We start from the raw sequence: 16,626 nt of genomic DNA on the forward strand, positions 1-16,626 counted from the left end.
TCTTTTTTTTTTTTAAATAAATAGCATATGTTATTTTTACCAAAAAGTGGAGCTATTGTCAAAAAATAAAGATATAGGAAAAACTCACATAATATCATTGATTTCCCAAAGACTTCTGTGAAGTTGCAGGTGAAGGATGTGATGACTGGGTCCTGTGAGAGCTTGAGAGGCAGCAGGTGAGAGTTGTGTGTTCAGGGTTCTCTGCAAAGCAGCTGCAAAGATGGGACACCCGGAATACACTGCGCACACCTGGCATTGCAGGTATGGGGACCTGTGCGGAAGCAGGTCAGCCGTGGTTCTGTGGACAGGAGGGACCCTGGGCCTGTCTTGTTTCTTATGGAAGCAACACAGAATAAGAAGGGGTTCAGGTCTTGTTAGCTCAGTAGGTAGAACCATGCTCTGCACACAGTGACCTCCTTAGGAAGTGGGGCATTGCCAGTGGAAGCTGGTGGTTGTGCCCATCTGGTATCATCATCAAAGTGAAAGCAGGCTCCAGGCCTTGATCTCCAGGCCTCTCGGCACCTAGGGCTTTAGGGGACTTCTCTCCACTTCTCTGGAGCCTAGTGTCCTACCCAGGAGTTTGCAGCCTGCTCCTCTACAGCTAACTGCTTCTCACCAAGAAATCTGCGGTGGACTGGAACTTCCAGTCGTCTGGGACGTCTGGGTCTGGTTTCTTGCCCCTGACGCATCTGCCTTTAGCATGGCTCCTTGGCACGTGCTCCCAGGTGACGTCTGCTGAGCCTGGGACGGCTATGAAAGCTTACTCTACCTTCTGGCCTCCCTTGCACACAAAGATAAATGTGTGGTTTCATTTTACTTTTGTCCTTTAGGTTTTAAACATTTTGAGTCTAAAACAAGTGTTTAAATCAGGAGGCTTTGTTTTGTTTTGTTTTGTTTTGTTTTTACTTTCTCTCCCCTGGATCTGGCCCCAGTTGATCTCTCACCCTCGTTTCTGCAGGCACTGACTCTGGCTTTGAATCTGAAAGGCTCAGGAAGTGGGGTGGCAGGTCCCACTGCCTCATCCCTACATGTCCCTGCACATCTGATCATTGTGTATCTTTGGTTTCAATAGCTACTCTGACCTATGACACTCTCCGATTTGCTGAGTTTGAAGATTTCCCGGAGACCTCGGAGCCTGTTTGGATATTGGGTAGAAAATACAGCGTCTTCACAGGTATGTGCTGTGTTGGAGCCCACTGTGCTTTTAATGCACAGTCTCCAAGTCCTTTTTGTGATAATAATAGTTATCTGCTAACTCTCTAACCTGTCTTAGTACTTACACCTCTGTGTGTGCGTGTGTTTTCTTCTTTTAAACATTCTTTAGAAAAGGACGAGATCTTATCTGATGTGGCGTCCAGACTCTGGTTTACATACAGGAAGAACTTCCCAGCCATTGGTAAGTACTGCCTGTCACAATGTGTGGTGATGCAATGTGCATGTTTTAGAAGGAGGAAAACAGATTGATAAGTAGGTTGACTTGGATATCCTAGTACTTGTCACTTTGTGTTAATCCTTATGGCAACCCCAGGTTAGTGAGCTGGTGAGTCTTGCCCCAAGTTGTGGCAGAGCTAGATTCCAAACCTAGGGCTTCTGACGGTGGTTTCCAAACGTAAGTCACCATTTGTTACTGGGGCTTAAAGTCAGGATAAGGAGTCCCAATCAGCAATGAAAATGGAGAAGACAGTGCACTGTGAAGGAGTGAATTCTGCAGAGGCTGTGGTCAGATTATATATTTGAGTCTTGTCCTGGGTCAGAGCTGTAGGTCCAGGGTGGCTGGAGGCCGTTGTTCTATACCCATCATCTTCTCTAGTACGTTCCACACGTAGTTGTGGGAGAGCTGAAGGGCAGGGTGGATGGGACATGTTTTCCCATGACGCAAAAGTATGTTTCATTAAAAATGATTCTTCAGCCAAAACCGGTTTGGCTCAGTGGATAGAGCGTCGGCCTGCGGACTGAAAGGTCCCAGGTTCAATTCCAGCAGGGGCATGTACCTGGGTTGCGGGCACATCCCCAGTGGGGGATGTGCAGGAGGCAACTGATCGATGTTTCTCTCTCATCGATGTTTCTGACTCTCTATCTCTCTCCCTTCTTCTCTGTAAAAAATCAATAAAATATATTTTTTAAAAAAAATGATTCTTCATCATTGTGCCCTGGAGGCGGACAAAAGTTGGGAACCAGCTTGGCCTGGCTTTTGCCAGTCAGAAGACCTGAGACCAGAGGTTTGGGGCCAGGAGGCTACACCTCCTCAATGCCTAGTCTTGATTTGGTTCCTCTCCAAGAGGTGGTTTCTTCTGTTCTTCAGAAGTGAGGTGGGCGTAAAATAGCCACAATGCTTGACATTGGGACACTGAAATGTGGGGAAATGAAACCATTGTCCCCATAGGTTAATACTGAATGATGTGATTTGTCAGGTGCACTCTGTTCTGGTTGCACACCTGCTCTGAGGCTGTTTTGCTCAGCCCTGGTTGCAGGAGGCGCAGTTGCCCACTTGCCAATTGAGGCATGCTGTATGGAGAGTGCTGTTCTGCAGATCAGATGTCTGAACACAGGGAAAGAGGACAGGCTAGAGAGGAGCCTTGTGCTGTTTGACACAGTCATTGAGGAGGAGGTGGACTGTCCAGGTTCTAAAGGCCAGTGTGGTGTTTCCTCCCTTTGCCCCTTGGACATAGCTTGTTGGTATGGGAGGTGGAGTGGGGAGTGACAGGTACCATGCTGAGTACCTTCTCTGGTCGCACCAAGAGGTGGGCTTTGTCCCTGTGTGCCTGGGCAGGGTTCATGAGGCTCAGAGGTGAGACTGCAGCCCACATGGTCTTGCTGATGGTTAGGACACCAGGGCATTTCCTGTATGTCCAGGTCTGTCTCACTGTACGTGATACCACATGCCCAATGTCAGAATCTGCGCACCAGAATCTGCACAGACGGGACGTGGATGGGCCCAAGGCACACGCATCTTCAGGGCTGACTCTGAAACCTGTCCCCTCCCAGCACCGACCACCTTCCTATTCCGCTGTCTACTGTCTGGGTACTGATGACTCATGGGCACAGTGTCTCCATGTTTTCCAGACATTTGTCCTCTGTGACTTTTCACATATTTTGCCCCTTTGAGAGGGTTGTTAGGACATTTCACTCCTCAGCAGTGGGTCCTCGGCATGACCACCTTCTAGGTTGTGTGTTGCCGAGATGGTGCTGACACCTGCAGTGTAGAGTGACCTGACTGGAGTCTGCTCTCTCTGCGCCACCACAGGGGGGACCGGCCCCACCTCGGACACGGGCTGGGGCTGCATGCTCCGCTGTGGACAGATGATCTTCGCCCAGGCCCTGCTGTGCCGGCACTTAGGCCGAGGTGAGTCACGCTGGGGACAGTGATGTTCTCAGGAAGCAAGGACTATGGGTGCAGTTGTGTAAACACAGATGAGGATTCAGGGGCTTCTTCAGTAATGATCCACTGGCTTTCATTGATTTTTTAAAAGTGACTTTAAAGAATGCTGATAAATGTTTGTCTTCAGAAATTCTCTTTAAACCCCTGAAACCATTGTTTTCTGTATGGATTTGTGTTGATGGGTTGGCATTTTTGGAATCTTGGAAAGGGCTTTTAACTTGATCACAGTTCAAAGCAGTTTGGATACCATCTGTGTCTTCACTGTTGCATAAAGTAAAGGCTTCTTTCTCACATTTGGTAAAACTGCACTTCTGCACCTGTCTCCACTAGATTGGAGGTGGACACAGCGGAAGAGGCAGCCGGACAGCTACTTCCACGTCCTCAACGCATTCATCGACAGGAAAGACAGTTACTACTCTATCCACCAGATAGGTGGGTGGGAGCAGGGTGCCCATGTCTTGGCTGTTTAGCTAAGCAGTGAGTCTCGGGGTTCTCAAGAGCTTTGTTGTATTGTGATGTGTATGGCATGAGGCTTGTCACCACTGTGGGCTCCTGGGCTAGGCTGCTCGTCACAGCATCTCTGAAAATTAGATTCAGTGAGGGAGTCTGAATGCTCCTGTGTTTTGAGTAAGTCCAACTTCTGAGCATCATGTTCTCAGTGTAGAAGGAAGTAAAAATACAGCTCTGAATTCAGTGGGTCATTTCACTTCTTAATCCTACTCCTCATTGAAGGACTGGAATCCTGGCTCATAGTGAAGGACAAACCTTGAGACAGCGTTTATCCGTTTTGGATGAAGCGCCCTGGTGTCCGTCAGCTCATGCTGGAGGCAGGTTTGGGTGTGCCTGTCCAGGCTTCCTGTAAAGTGTTCCTCAGCCACATGCCTCCAGGACCAGCCTCTTCTAAGGGGGGGGGGGGGGGGGAAGGGATATTGATGGTTGATACGTGTGTGTCACTAATCAGATCTGTTTCCTGCAGCGCAAATGGGAGTTGGCGAGGGCAAGTCTATTGGCCAGTGGTACGGGCCCAACACAGTCGCCCAGGTTCTCAAGTATGTACCAAGCTCCATCCCTCCCATATCTTTGGGGAACATGGCATGCATAGATGTACCTGGGGTGTTCAGACTCTCCTGAGGCCTGTTGCTAAAGGACATAAGGGGTCTCTTACTCTTCAAAGCCTTAAGGAGGGTCCTCAGAGGTGACCATCCACGTGGTCTTGAATTGGAATTTTGTTTTCTAATGGAATGAATACCTTCATCCAGGTTGCACCCATTAGTGTGGGCCTTTTTGTGTGTCTAGTGGTGGATCCATCCATCACAGTGGTCTGATGGTCAGGGAAGTTGGAACTGATCGGGAATGACAACACTGTGGTGAGAAGGCGGCCCTCCATACAGGCTCTGTGGGGCTCTGCCTCTGTTCTGACTGTCTCCCCCCTTCTCTGAAACCTGTTTCCAGCCTTGGCCTCGCTGTCTGCCCCTCTGCTCCCTACCCCCATGGGAGGCTCCCACAGGCGCCCCCATGTGACTTCCTGGAATTGCCCTTCTCTTCCCTCCACGTGGTGGATGACTGCCGTCTCAACCCAGCTGTCCTCGGCAGGTTTCTTGGGATCCTCCAGGACACTTTCTTCTCTTACATTTCCACTTCCAGCTGGTCCCTAAGCCTGATACTGTCTCTCCATCTCCTTATCCAGGCCCCTGGATTACTTAGCCCTCCCACATGTCCTTTAAAGTCCCGGGCCCAGTGCTGCATGCCTTGAAAGTGTAGTTTGTTTGCATGGTTGGCCTGCGTGGTCTGTGTGAGCTCTTCCTGTCTTGTACTACTCACTGACACTTTCCTCCCCACTGCTGCCTTGAAACACCCCAGTTGAGGTCACCATCAACCTGTCATGTCTGAAGGCTGAGTTTCTGCTCCTACTCAGCCATCAGCAAGCAACCCTTGGCTCAGGCACTTGCTGTCTTTGGAAATCCAGGCCACAGAGCCATTTTCTCTGGTCCTTCTGTTCCTCTGCCGCCTCAGAATCTGTTGCTGGCCCTCCCCACCTGTAAGCCCTGCGGGCCTTGTCTCAGGACTGTGGCTGCTTCTCTGTACTGTCCATGCCCAGCTTTAGCTGTTGTCTGCTCATACTCAACTCCCAGAGTCACATCCCCCAGTGCTAATCTGTCCTATCAGGATTTTCACTCAGCATCGTAGATCTCCAAGTGGCATGTTGAACCCTAAGCTGAACCTTCCCCTACCTTGCCTGCTTCTCCTTCACTGAGGGCAGCCCCTCCTTCCTGGCACTCAGGCCAAACACTGGGATTATACTTGGCTCTTCTTTCTCAAGACACCCATCCAGTGTGTCCTAACTGACCAGTGTGTCTCGCTTCACTGTCCTCACTCTGGGTCCAAGCCCCGGCTCTTGCCTCCTTGTTAGTCTGTCTTCTCTTTGCCATTCTGGAGTCTCTTTTCAAATAACAGCAGAAGTCATCTTCACATTTATAAGTCAGCCACCCATCCCTCTTCTGCTCAGCACACCCCGGGCTTCCCAGTGAATGCAGGAAGGCTGCAGGTGCAGGCCTGGCTGCCCTGTGCTCCTCCCTGGCACATGGCACCTTTTGCTTCTCAGAGGGACACATCACCTCAGGCTCTTTGCATGTGCTGTGCCCTTTGCATCAGGGCCTTCCTGCACTACACTGGTTATGCCCCTCCTGCCCCTGCTTTGTTCTTTAGGGCACTTACTACCTCATAGGATTACGTATTTCTTGCTGCTCCCTCCCCCCGTGTCAGCCTCTCTAGGGGCTTTGTCTGTCACATGTCATGGCATCCTCAGCACAGCTCCTGGCCCTCAGCACAGGAGCGAGGTGGCTGGTGCAGCACTGCAGGTGCTCTGTTGGAATCCTATCTGGCCTTTCCCCCAAGAGGGGCTCCGTGTGGACAGCCCAGTGCCCCAACCCTCCATTCGTGTCCCCAGACCCATTAGGTCCTCTCACATGGGAGCCCACCTCCACTGCACTTGAGAGTAAGTCAGATGCCTCCACACCCCCATATACTTCTGGTGGCATTGTGCCTTTCTTCCAGAGCCAGAATCCTGTGGCCACCACTCCTCAGTCTTTTACAACCGGGAATCTCAGCTCAGCACATCTGGGGTGGAATTGAAGGGAGCAGAGTGAAGTGGGGCTGGCAAAGCCTGTGGTATCTGACTCCTGGCTCATGATCTGGTTCCCACCTCCACATGCCAACTAGGCCAGGACATGACATCACCAAGAGGCTCCTGTGCAGGAACTTCCTCTGTGCAAAGGGCAGCTGGGGGTCATGGAGGGAGCACTGGATCCTGGGAGGAAGAAACAGGTTCCAGCTTCAGCTTTATTCCCACCTGTGGCACTGACATCTCTGAGCCTTGGTTTTTCTCCTGTGAGAAACGCTGTTCCCTTGGTATCCTGCAGGGCTGAACCATCTTTGAATTGTGAAAGCTTATTGGCGTGTCCTCCCCCTTTCTGATAGGAAACTTGCTATCTTCGACACATGGAGCGCCCTGGCTGTCCACATAGCAATGGACAACACGGTGGTGATGGAGGACATCAGTAAGTGACAACAAAGCAGGGTTGGGACTGACGGGACTCGGGGAGCAGCAGCTGAGCACTTATTCCTCCCGGGCTCACGGGCCTCGCCTGAGGGCAGTGACTATGAGCCCTGCACAGCAGATGGACACCCTAAACAGAGGCCGGGGACCACAGGTTTCCATACAGAGAAGACCAGGCTAAGGGGTAGGGTCTGGATTCTCTCCAGAGCTGGGTTACTTAGGAACCCCATGGTTTTTGTGCCATTGAGGCGTGCTGGGTTGAGCTGCATTTGTGCAGGTGTTCATGTGCATAATGCACTGCCAAGGAAGGCAGGAACAACTGATTTTCTAACCCCACCCTCTCAGGCCGAGATGTAACACAAAGCAGAGACATAGCTCTGCCCCTTTCTGGAAGGATCCTCCGGAATTGAGCACGCACAAGTTTGGTCTAGAGTAGAATGAGGTCTCAGTTTGGCAAATAGCCTGTCATGAGCGAGTTTTGACTTCGCGGTTTACATTTTATTATGCACCCAAGCTGATAGAGCTGTTTTATTTAGTGCCTACTTAAGTTTTTACTCAGCAGCACTGATTCCCCAATGAATTTCCCAAAGCAGCCTCAACCCCAATTTTATTGAAGTTCCACATGTAGATTGTTGCCTTGAATCCAATTTTATGGAAGAGAGAGCACTTTGAGCTACATCCTTGCAAGTGTGCAGATTTGCAGGTCGACGTGGATGTTTAGAAGCAGGTCTTGTACACATGACTGCCGGTCTAAAGCATGGCCACAAGTGTCCCTGTCGGCTCACAGGGGTATTGCTTCCCCGCCAGGCAGTGGGTCCATTCGGGGACACTGTCAACATAGGATTGGGAAGCCGGGGATGTGACTTATTAGTAAAAAGCAACACTGGGCCCTAGCTGGTTTGGTTCAACGGATAGAGCATCGGCCTGGGGACTGAAGGGTCCCAGGTTCGATTCCAGCCAAGGGCACATGCCTGGGTTGCAGGCTTGATTCCCAGTGGGGAGCGTGCAGGAGGCAGCCAATCAATGATTCTCTCTCATCATTGATGTTTCTCTCTCTCTCCTTCCTTCTCCCTTCCTCTCTAAAATCAATAAAATATATTCTTTTAAAAAAAGTAACACTGGTTTCTGCAGCTCTGAACCCTCTGGTAGATACCTCATCCCTTAACAGTTCTGTTCCTCTGAGAGGGGATTAACTTGGAACCACAGCAGAAGGGTGTATAGTTCTTCCTCTTGCCTTTTCTCCATATTCCATTTCCTGAAATTTTTATGGTACATAGAAAACTTAGGAAATGTGCAAAGAAGGGGGAAAATCACTTGATTTTACCTTTCAGAAATAGCTCATGTTGACATGTAAACATAGTTGGTTCCAGTGTGGGTTTTTTTGTTTTTTGTTTTTCCAAAAGAAAATACATAGGATCTTAAGCATTTTTTCAGCAAAGCAGAAAGTGGAGAAACAGTGCCCAGTTATAATTCTTACTGTCTGGCTGCTCAGTTCTTCGTTACACCTTAATTTCTTTTTGGGGGGATTGTTCTTTACCCTCCTCAGGGTCTAGCCCAGTCACTGGTCCAACCCCTGGCTTCAGACTACAGACTGGTTGCTCCAGGGCAGTGGCCAGGAAGAGATAGGGGGCAAGTGGCTTTCCAGAACCTCCATCTATCTTGAGTGGGGGTGATGCTGGTGAGGGCCCTCTCCAGTCTCTTCTGGGAGTCTTGGTCATTCAGAGCAGCCAAGCTGGAACTGAGATGAGACGTGAACCCGGGCTTATCCCAGGAGCTTGTGGATCTGGTTCTGAGGATGGTCTGACCTGCATTGTTAACAGGCTCTCAAGTGGGATGTGTGTGGCCACCTGGCCAAGATCAGGGCCTAGTCTCACTGCATCGTCCTTCCCTTCCTCGGATCAGGAGTTATGGGTGCACATCACAGGAACAAGTGGAGGAGGTGTGCCCATATTTAGGAAGAAGAGCACCAGAACACAACCAACAACAACACTGGGACTGAACACAGTGTAGTGAGGTGTGGGGTGAGGAGTGAGGGGAGGTGATGTGATTCTAAATGGCTCATCCTGATTCCTTTGAGCTTTGAGAGCCTAGGCTTCATGAAGACAGGTCAGCTGCTTTCCTGGTGTGCTGCTGAGTTACCTAGGGCAGCAGGCTGGGGAGGGAGGCTTGGGTTCAGCAAAGCAGAAAGTGGAGAAACAGTGCCCAGTTTCTAAGAAAAGCCTGTTGATGTCAGAAATCTCATAAGTCCCTTTCCGGTGATAGAGGTTGCTTACAACGTTCCTGCTCAGATTTTATGGGAAATGTGCCAGGTTAGGGGACACTTCATTCCTTAGATTTCCCTGCCCATCCACCCACCCACCCCCTAAGGGCCCGCTAGGACGTCCAGAACAGGCCCTGACCGTGTTTAATGTTGATAAGAGTCACACCTTTGTAAGCACAGTGGACTGTGGGAAGTCATGGAACCGAGGGAGAAATAGATTGGAAAAGATAATCTGGCAGTAAGTACAGGTGACATGGATGAAAACCGATGAATACAAGAATAATCAGAAAAGCTGTGGGGCAAATAATCCGATGGCAGAAGTAGAAATAGAGCAAAATAGAAATAATCGTGTGGGTTGGAATGGCAGGAGAGAAGGACAGGGTGAGAATAAAGGAATTGGAGCTGGAAGAAGAGTTGAGCCTTTAGCCTGGCTGGTGTGGCTCAGCAGTTGAGTGTTGACCCAGGAATCAAGAAGTTGCTGGTTTGATTCCCTGTCATGGCTATTGCCCGGGTTGCAGGCTTGATCCCTTGTAAGGGGTGTGCAGGAGGCAGCCAGTTGATGATATTCCTCTCTCATCGATGTTTCTATTTCTCTATCCCTCTCCCTTCTTCTCTCTAAACATCAATACATATTTTTAAAGAAAGAGTTGAGCCTTTAGAGTTAACCTTAAATTTTTAAAATCAAGAATGTATAAAATATGCATGTGTCTGGTGACATTTCCAAATTGCAAAAATGAAGAGAAACTTTTATAAGCATCCAAATAATAATAATAATAATAATAATAATAATAATACTGAGAAGAAAGGCTGTTCACTGGTACTACAGCCTCATCTTCCTGCCACCAAATACCAGAAAATGTTCAGAATTCTGAAAGACCTGGGTTCAGGAGGTCGGGAAGGCAAATATATTGTTTAGTAGTTGTCATTGATCAAAAGACAAAAAACAGGACATAAAAAGCTTTAAAAAATGTTATGAGAGCTCTAGAAAATTACAAATGGGTTGCTGGGACAAAGGAAAACCCATTTATTAACAGGACACTTGTGACGTAACAGGCCACAGGCAGGCTCTCGAGTCCCAGGGTGCACCTGTGACAGGTCCTGCCCCATCCTGAGCCAATTCATGTTTCTGGTGTTCTGGTAATAGAAATCAAGTCAACAAGAGAATGTTCTCATCACAAAGTATAGTCTCGAACGCAGGGAAGCAAAACTTACGTCAACAAAGAGACCATGACAGGTCAAATAAGTTAAAACTAAGTTACAAAAAACCAGCATAACACAGAGTATAATAGATGTGTGCCAAAGACTAGGTTCTTTGGCAGAGTGTACCTCTTTTAAACGTTTGTATAAACTAATGCAGAATAAATAAGAAAAAAGACAGAACTCTGCTACCTCGAAGTTTAAACCTCTGTCTTAGCTTTTGGGTCAAAGGAAGTCAAGTTAACAGACTACATAGCAGAATTTGACTTTTACGGAATTCTGCACCTTCATACTGGTGATCAGAGAGTAAAAAGTGAAAATGAAGTTGGAAAAGAACAAAACTGTCAGAAGAAACCCCCAAAGAGTGGTATGATGACACCAAATACAGAGATTGATGATTTTAAGGGAGAAATGATAGAACTAATAACTTCCTGAACTGGCCCTTTCAAAAACATGCAGATCACCAGACAACGACTGCAAGGGGGAGGGGAAGAAATCAGGAGATCTCTGCTTAGAAATTAGAAGGTAAGATACACTGGTTCTGCTGTGTGGGTTTTCACCTACCCACCAAGCAATTTGATACCAACTGGGTGTCCTACAATTCATCCCAGTTCTGACACCATCTACCTGGAGATGGTGTCAGACCCCATGAGTTAAGGCCTCAGTCCTACAAGATTGCATCCTGTCCGCCCTCCTCCCTCACTTCAGATGCCAATATCAAGTCCAGGTGTCACCTGTGCTTCTGACCAATGCTATAGATTGGAGGTTCCCACCACCCCCTCGGGTTGGATTATTTGTTGCAGCAGCTCACAAAACTCAAGATGTTACAGATCACGAGTTTATTCTAAAGGATATGAATCAAGAACAGCAAGATGGAGGAGCTTCCCTGCCCTCTCCAGGTGCCACTCCCACCATCTCTACCGGTCCACCAACCCAGAACCTCTCTGAACCCCGTCCTGGGATTTATGGAGGCTGCATTACACAGATGAGATGGATGAAGTCTGCCCATTGCTGATGGAGCTCCCTTGGCTCCTCTGGAAAGTTCAGCCTTTAATCTGGGTTGGTTCCTGTGGCAGCCCCCACCCTTGGAACTTCACAAGTCTTGTTAACATAACAAAACACCTTTAGTTCTAGTCACTTAGGAAATTCCTCAGGTCAGAGCTCTTTTCCTGCAGTAAGATGTAGACCTAGTATATATTTCTTATAAATCACAGTATCACAGAAAGATTAGCCAGAGATAAAGAAGATAAAATCGCACTCCCAGTCTTTTTCCAACCATTCACTTTGAGATTCCAGCCCTCTGCTAGTAGGTACTTCACAGATGAGCTGCCGCTTCCCAACTGCTGGCCCCACTGTCACCCTCTGGAACCTGTGATCCAGGAGCCAGGCCGTTTCATTTTCCTTTAATCCAGAAAGTCCTCTTTTTTGGTTTTTCCTGGTTCTTCACAGCATTGATGTTTTTGAAGAACCCAGGTCAGCTCAGTAGAATGTCCCTCACTCCATCTATTGTTTTCTCACTGTTACATTTGGACTAAACATCTACCAGGGATGGGCAACCTTTTTGTGAGTGCGTGCCAAAACCAGCAAAATCTCTGACTTAAAATTCTGCGTGCTAACCCTAATTTTTTGAGAACATGTTATGCCTACTTGATATCTCTTAAGGTGTACATATGTGAAGAACCTTGAAGAAATAATAAATTTCATTTGAGCGACAAAAACACAGTATATGATGATGAAAAATACATTTATTTTTTAATGTATACATGTACACTGATAGTCCGACAGAAAACTTTATGACTCTGATATTATCAGTGGGACTTTTGCTGCTGCATCACTGATGACAGATTTTACATCAGGTTTATATTTCGTGACCTTCAGAGATATGCACGAGCTACTACTTTCATCTGTCAGGCTACTCCTATTATGAGACTTAACAAAATTCATCACTGAGAACAAAGATTCACAAGCGTATGTGGATGAAAACATGGAGAGTAACGCTGTTGCAAAGTTTTTTAAACAAAAAATTTTCTGGAATGGCATTCCAAGTCCTCAATAGTTCGTTTTCGACACTATTGAAATTGCTCTTCCCCTCTCTCATCAATCCATGTCTATGGTCTTTAAGATAACTTGTTATGTAAAATTATTTATCTAAGATGCACCTACACTGAATTTATCTGAAAAATAAAAAAGTCAATATTAAGAAAAAAGTTGTAAATGGAAGATTATAAGAGAGGGTTTCGCGTGCCAGCAAAAGTTACTGGTGTGCCATGTTTGGCACGCGTGCCAGGGGTTGCCCACCATTGATCTAGACCAAGAGCACTACCTGATGGCTGTGTCCCAGCATCACAGCTGGAGGTTGCTCCTGGTCAGTGATGCTTCCTGGGTCACCTGGTGAGGGCAATCTCTTTCCCTGTGACTAATGGGTGGTTTGAGGAATAATTCATGGTGTCTGCATGGGGATCTCTCTAAGGCAACCCTTCCTCCCAAGTTGGTTGGCATTCTTGTGAAGAGCCCTCTTTTCTTTCCTCCACCATCTCCTTATTTACATTTGAAAAACTTTTTTAGGGTCAGTACATTCATGGATTGTTTTTTAATTCAATGTGTTGTCCATTTTGGATATTAGTCATTGTCCCAGATTTGGCTGGTGGGCATCCGTGCAGGTGGTTCTGTCTTCTGTTGGTTCCTGTCATTTTCATTGTTCAGCATCCCCTTTCTGGCATTAACCAGATCCTGGTTCCTTTCAGCAGGAAAGATATTTAAAAACTAGACTGAGTGCTGGGTGTGCTCAAGGCCACTGGAGTGTCTGTTTCTTTTTGTTGTTAATACTCGATATATTTTCATTGACTTCTTAGAGAGTGGAAGGGAGCAGGAGAGACAGAGAGAAACATCAATGTTAGAGAGACACGTCAATTGATTGCCTCCCGCAGCGTGACAGGGTGTTGGGGTTTGAGCCTACAACTGAGGTACATGTCTTTGACCAGGAATCGAAACCAGGACCCTTCAGTCTGTGGGCCAGTGCTCTATCTGCTGAGCCAAACTGGCTAGGAAATTCCAAAAATTGGAGCTCTGTGCCTGCAGGCTGGAGTTTCTGTCTCTTCTTGACACCAAACCCCCTAGTTCTGTTGGTTGGCAAACCGCGGCTCGTGAGCCACATGCGGGTCTTCCACAAAATACCACGTGCGGGCGCGCACGTACAGTGCAATTGAAACTTCGTGGCCCATGTGCAGAAGTCGGTGTTTTGTGGAAGAGCCACACCCAAGGGGCCAAAGAGCCGCATGTGGCTCGCGAGCCGTGGTTTGCCGACCACTGCCCTAGTTCATGTTGAAAATCGCCCAGTGCACTTAAAAGTTGCCTAAACATTTAAAAGGAGAGCAGTTCCTTGGTGTTCTTGCTGGGGGTGGGGTCACAGGTGTTTGGGGACTTGGTCAGTGCTCCATTGGCCAGGCTGGTGGCTACATGGTGCCTGTTTAAGGGTGGCTCTCAAAGGTGCACACACGTGTTCCTGCACTATTTTCTGTGCATGCTTTATTTCACAATAAAAATGTTTAATTGAACACATAGAAAATGTTTGGTTCTTTTTTCTCTGTGTGCAGCAGGGTTGGTCTTACGCTTTATTTCTCAAGTTTGAGTTGTGTTTCATATACCATTTATGTACCTGTTTCTTTTGAGTGAAGTTGTACCTACTTAGCCCGTAAGAGCACATCTCCATTTTTCAGGAAGATTATGCAGGAGCAGCCTTCCATGTGCGGAGGCCACTGCGTTTCCTGCAGACTCTGAAGGGCACTGTAATGGACTCCCTGCGGGAGCCGAGGTCACCAACAGGCCATCCTTGTGGCGACCCCTGGTGCTTCTCATCCCCCTGCGCCTGGGGCTCACGGACATCAATGAGGCCTACGTGGAGACACTGAAGGTGGGTCTGTGCTGAGTCTGTCCTCTCACTGGCCAGTGGGAGAATTGAAATACTGTTTTGCATTAAAACCCTTCCGTGTCACCATCTTGGCCCCATCCTCCAGCCCTCTGACCACCCTGTGGACTCCTGGCCTCTACCTGGGCAGTCCTGGCTGCCCTTCCCACTGGCCCCTGCGCTCTTCCCTAGCCTTGCTCCTCCTGCTGACTAGGTGGTTCCAGTGGCCTCCTGTCTCCACCCAGCCTTGGTATGCAGGCCTCCTCTACGTGTCTGTGTGCCCTTTTTGACACCCGCTGACTCTTGCCTACCCTCCTCCCACGGCCCGCACGTCCACCTTCCTCAAGCCCATCCCCTGCACAGAGCCCCTGAGCCCCACAGCACGTGTTTCTTCAACTGTTTCCTAAGCTCTTGGGGGTTCATTCTCCTTGGGCCTCTTGTTCAGGGGTGCAGGCCTCCTGCTTGCACCTGCTCAGCAGTCTACCTTTCCTCCCTCCTGCAGGGCTGTTTCATGATGCCTCAATCCCTGGGAGTGATTGGAGGGAAGCCCAACAGTGCCCACTACTTCATCGGCTATGTGGGTGAGTGGGGAGTCCCGTGTGATGCCCCAGTTGGCCGGAAGATGAGGGGGAGTGATCTTCAGGGCAGCCCTGTGGAACAATGCTGGCCCCCCACACCTAGAGGTGGCTTGACCCAGGGCCACCAGTAGAAAAGCAGCATGTCCCCACCCCATCTGTCTGCTGTCTTTCCCAACCTGGCTTGTCGAGGTGACGGTTGTGGTGTGGCAGGTCTGAAATAAGACCCCCGTTGACACCCCCTCTGCTGACTTTCATGTCGTCTTCCCCAGGTGAGGAGCTCATCTACTTGGACCCCCACACGACACAGCCAGCTGTGGAGTTTACTGACAGCTTCTTGATCCCAGATGAAAGTTTCCACTGCCAGCACCCCCCGAGCAGGATGAGCATCGGGGAGCTAGACCCGTCCATTGCTGTGGTATGTTCCCCACTCTATCCCATTGTCCCCTGTGAATGTGGGAGCTTATGGGCACTTGGGTCCTGCATGGCCTTTGCTGCTGAGCTACTTAGGAGATGCAGGTTGAGGCCAAGTCTCAAACCCACCAACCTAGCCCCTGTTCAGGGGCACAGGGGAAGAGACCTGTGTGCTCTGCCATGTAATTATACCTGCTTCATTCTAAGGCCTTAAAAAACACCATGATCTGGGACAGTCAGGGCAGAGGGCAAAGGGTCGAGCCGAGGACGGAGACTATGGAGAGGGGCAGAGGCTGGAGAAATGAGGATGGTGGGAGGTGCCCCAAGGTCCCTGCAGTGGCACTGGGAATGGAAATCTGGCCTCTTAGGTCACTCTGTGGCCAAGTTCAACATGGTGCCCACTTGTGGTGCTTTCTGCTTACCACTGTTTTTCCTTTCAGGGTTTTTTCTGTAAGACTGAGGATGACTTTAATGACTGGTGCCAGCAAGTAAAAAAGGTTGGTAGCGCATGGCGGGTGTGGCTCAGTGGTTAAGCGTCATCCTGTGAACTAGGAGGTCACAGTTTAATTCCTGGTCAGGATACATGCCTGGGTTTTGGACTCAGTCCCCAGTGGGGGCGTGCAGGAGGCAGCTGATCAATGATTTTCTCTCATCATTGATATTTCTCTCCCTCTCCCTTCCTCTCTGAAATAAATAAACGTGTGTGTGTGTACATTTTTATTTTTTTTTTAAATATATTTTATTGATTTCTTACAGAGAGGAAGAGAGAGGGATAGAGAGTTAGAAACATCGATCAGCTGCCTCCTGCACACCTCCTACTGGGGATGTGCCCGCAACCAAGGTACATGCCCTTGTCCAGAATCGAACCTGGGACCTTTCAGTCCGCAAGCCGACGTTCTATCCACTGAGCCAAACCGGTTAGGGCATACATTTTTAAAGGGGATTGGTAGCAACTCTGCTATCTGAGTGGATGGGTCTCTGGCTCGGCACCTGCTTCCCCACTCGTTCCTCCACATGGGCACCACTGTGAAACGTCCTGTGGCCCTTGTATGGTTGCTGCTTCTGGCATCGTCTCATTGTGATTAGAGGATGTGGGGACTTAAGATTGTTCAGGAACTTTAGAATGGAGTTTCTAGTTCTCAGCCTCGTGCTGACAGGGTGGTGGGAGATACGGTTTTTGTCTCCAGGGCTGTTTCCATAGGATGGGTAGGCAAGCACCTTGTTGGATTCCCATCTCAATCCAGGGTTAAGAGCCTCAGTCTGCTCTTGTCAGTGTTTCCCTGATCACAGTAGTGATTGGGGAGATACTGTGCCCCTGTAGGCTGCCTCTAATGGCTGTGT

General features: G+C 48.7%; 1 protein-coding gene across 6 annotated transcripts in view; it reads left to right on the forward strand.

Moving 5' to 3' along the window:
• ATG4B (autophagy related 4B cysteine peptidase) overlaps nucleotides 1-16,626 on the forward strand; it is a 32,844-nt gene that overhangs the window by 8,680 nt on the left and 7,538 nt on the right. For 3 of the 6 annotated variants that reach the window (XM_036320428.1, XM_036320425.1, XM_036320426.1), the window contains 10 exons: nucleotides 1,073-1,174; nucleotides 1,325-1,396; nucleotides 3,245-3,343; nucleotides 3,710-3,811; nucleotides 4,356-4,428; nucleotides 6,857-6,936; nucleotides 14,109-14,302; nucleotides 14,799-14,877; nucleotides 15,144-15,289; nucleotides 15,726-15,782. In XM_036320428.1, coding sequence (XP_036176321.1) covers nucleotides 1,073-1,174; nucleotides 1,325-1,396; nucleotides 3,245-3,343; nucleotides 3,710-3,811; nucleotides 4,356-4,428; nucleotides 6,857-6,936; nucleotides 14,109-14,302; nucleotides 14,799-14,877; nucleotides 15,144-15,289; nucleotides 15,726-15,782 — 1,004 coding nt within the window. The remainder of the gene's footprint in view (nucleotides 1-1,072; nucleotides 1,175-1,324; nucleotides 1,397-3,244; nucleotides 3,344-3,709; nucleotides 3,812-4,355; nucleotides 4,429-6,856; nucleotides 6,937-14,108; nucleotides 14,303-14,798; nucleotides 14,878-15,143; nucleotides 15,290-15,725; nucleotides 15,783-16,626) is intronic. The other 3 variants (XM_036320427.1, XM_036320429.1, XM_036320430.1) reach the window with 3 other exon arrangements.

Source organism: Myotis myotis, unplaced genomic scaffold (genome assembly GCF_014108235.1).
Source record: "Myotis myotis isolate mMyoMyo1 unplaced genomic scaffold, mMyoMyo1.p scaffold_m19_p_8, whole genome shotgun sequence".
Classification (NCBI taxonomy): Eukaryota; Metazoa; Chordata; class Mammalia; order Chiroptera; family Vespertilionidae; genus Myotis; species Myotis myotis.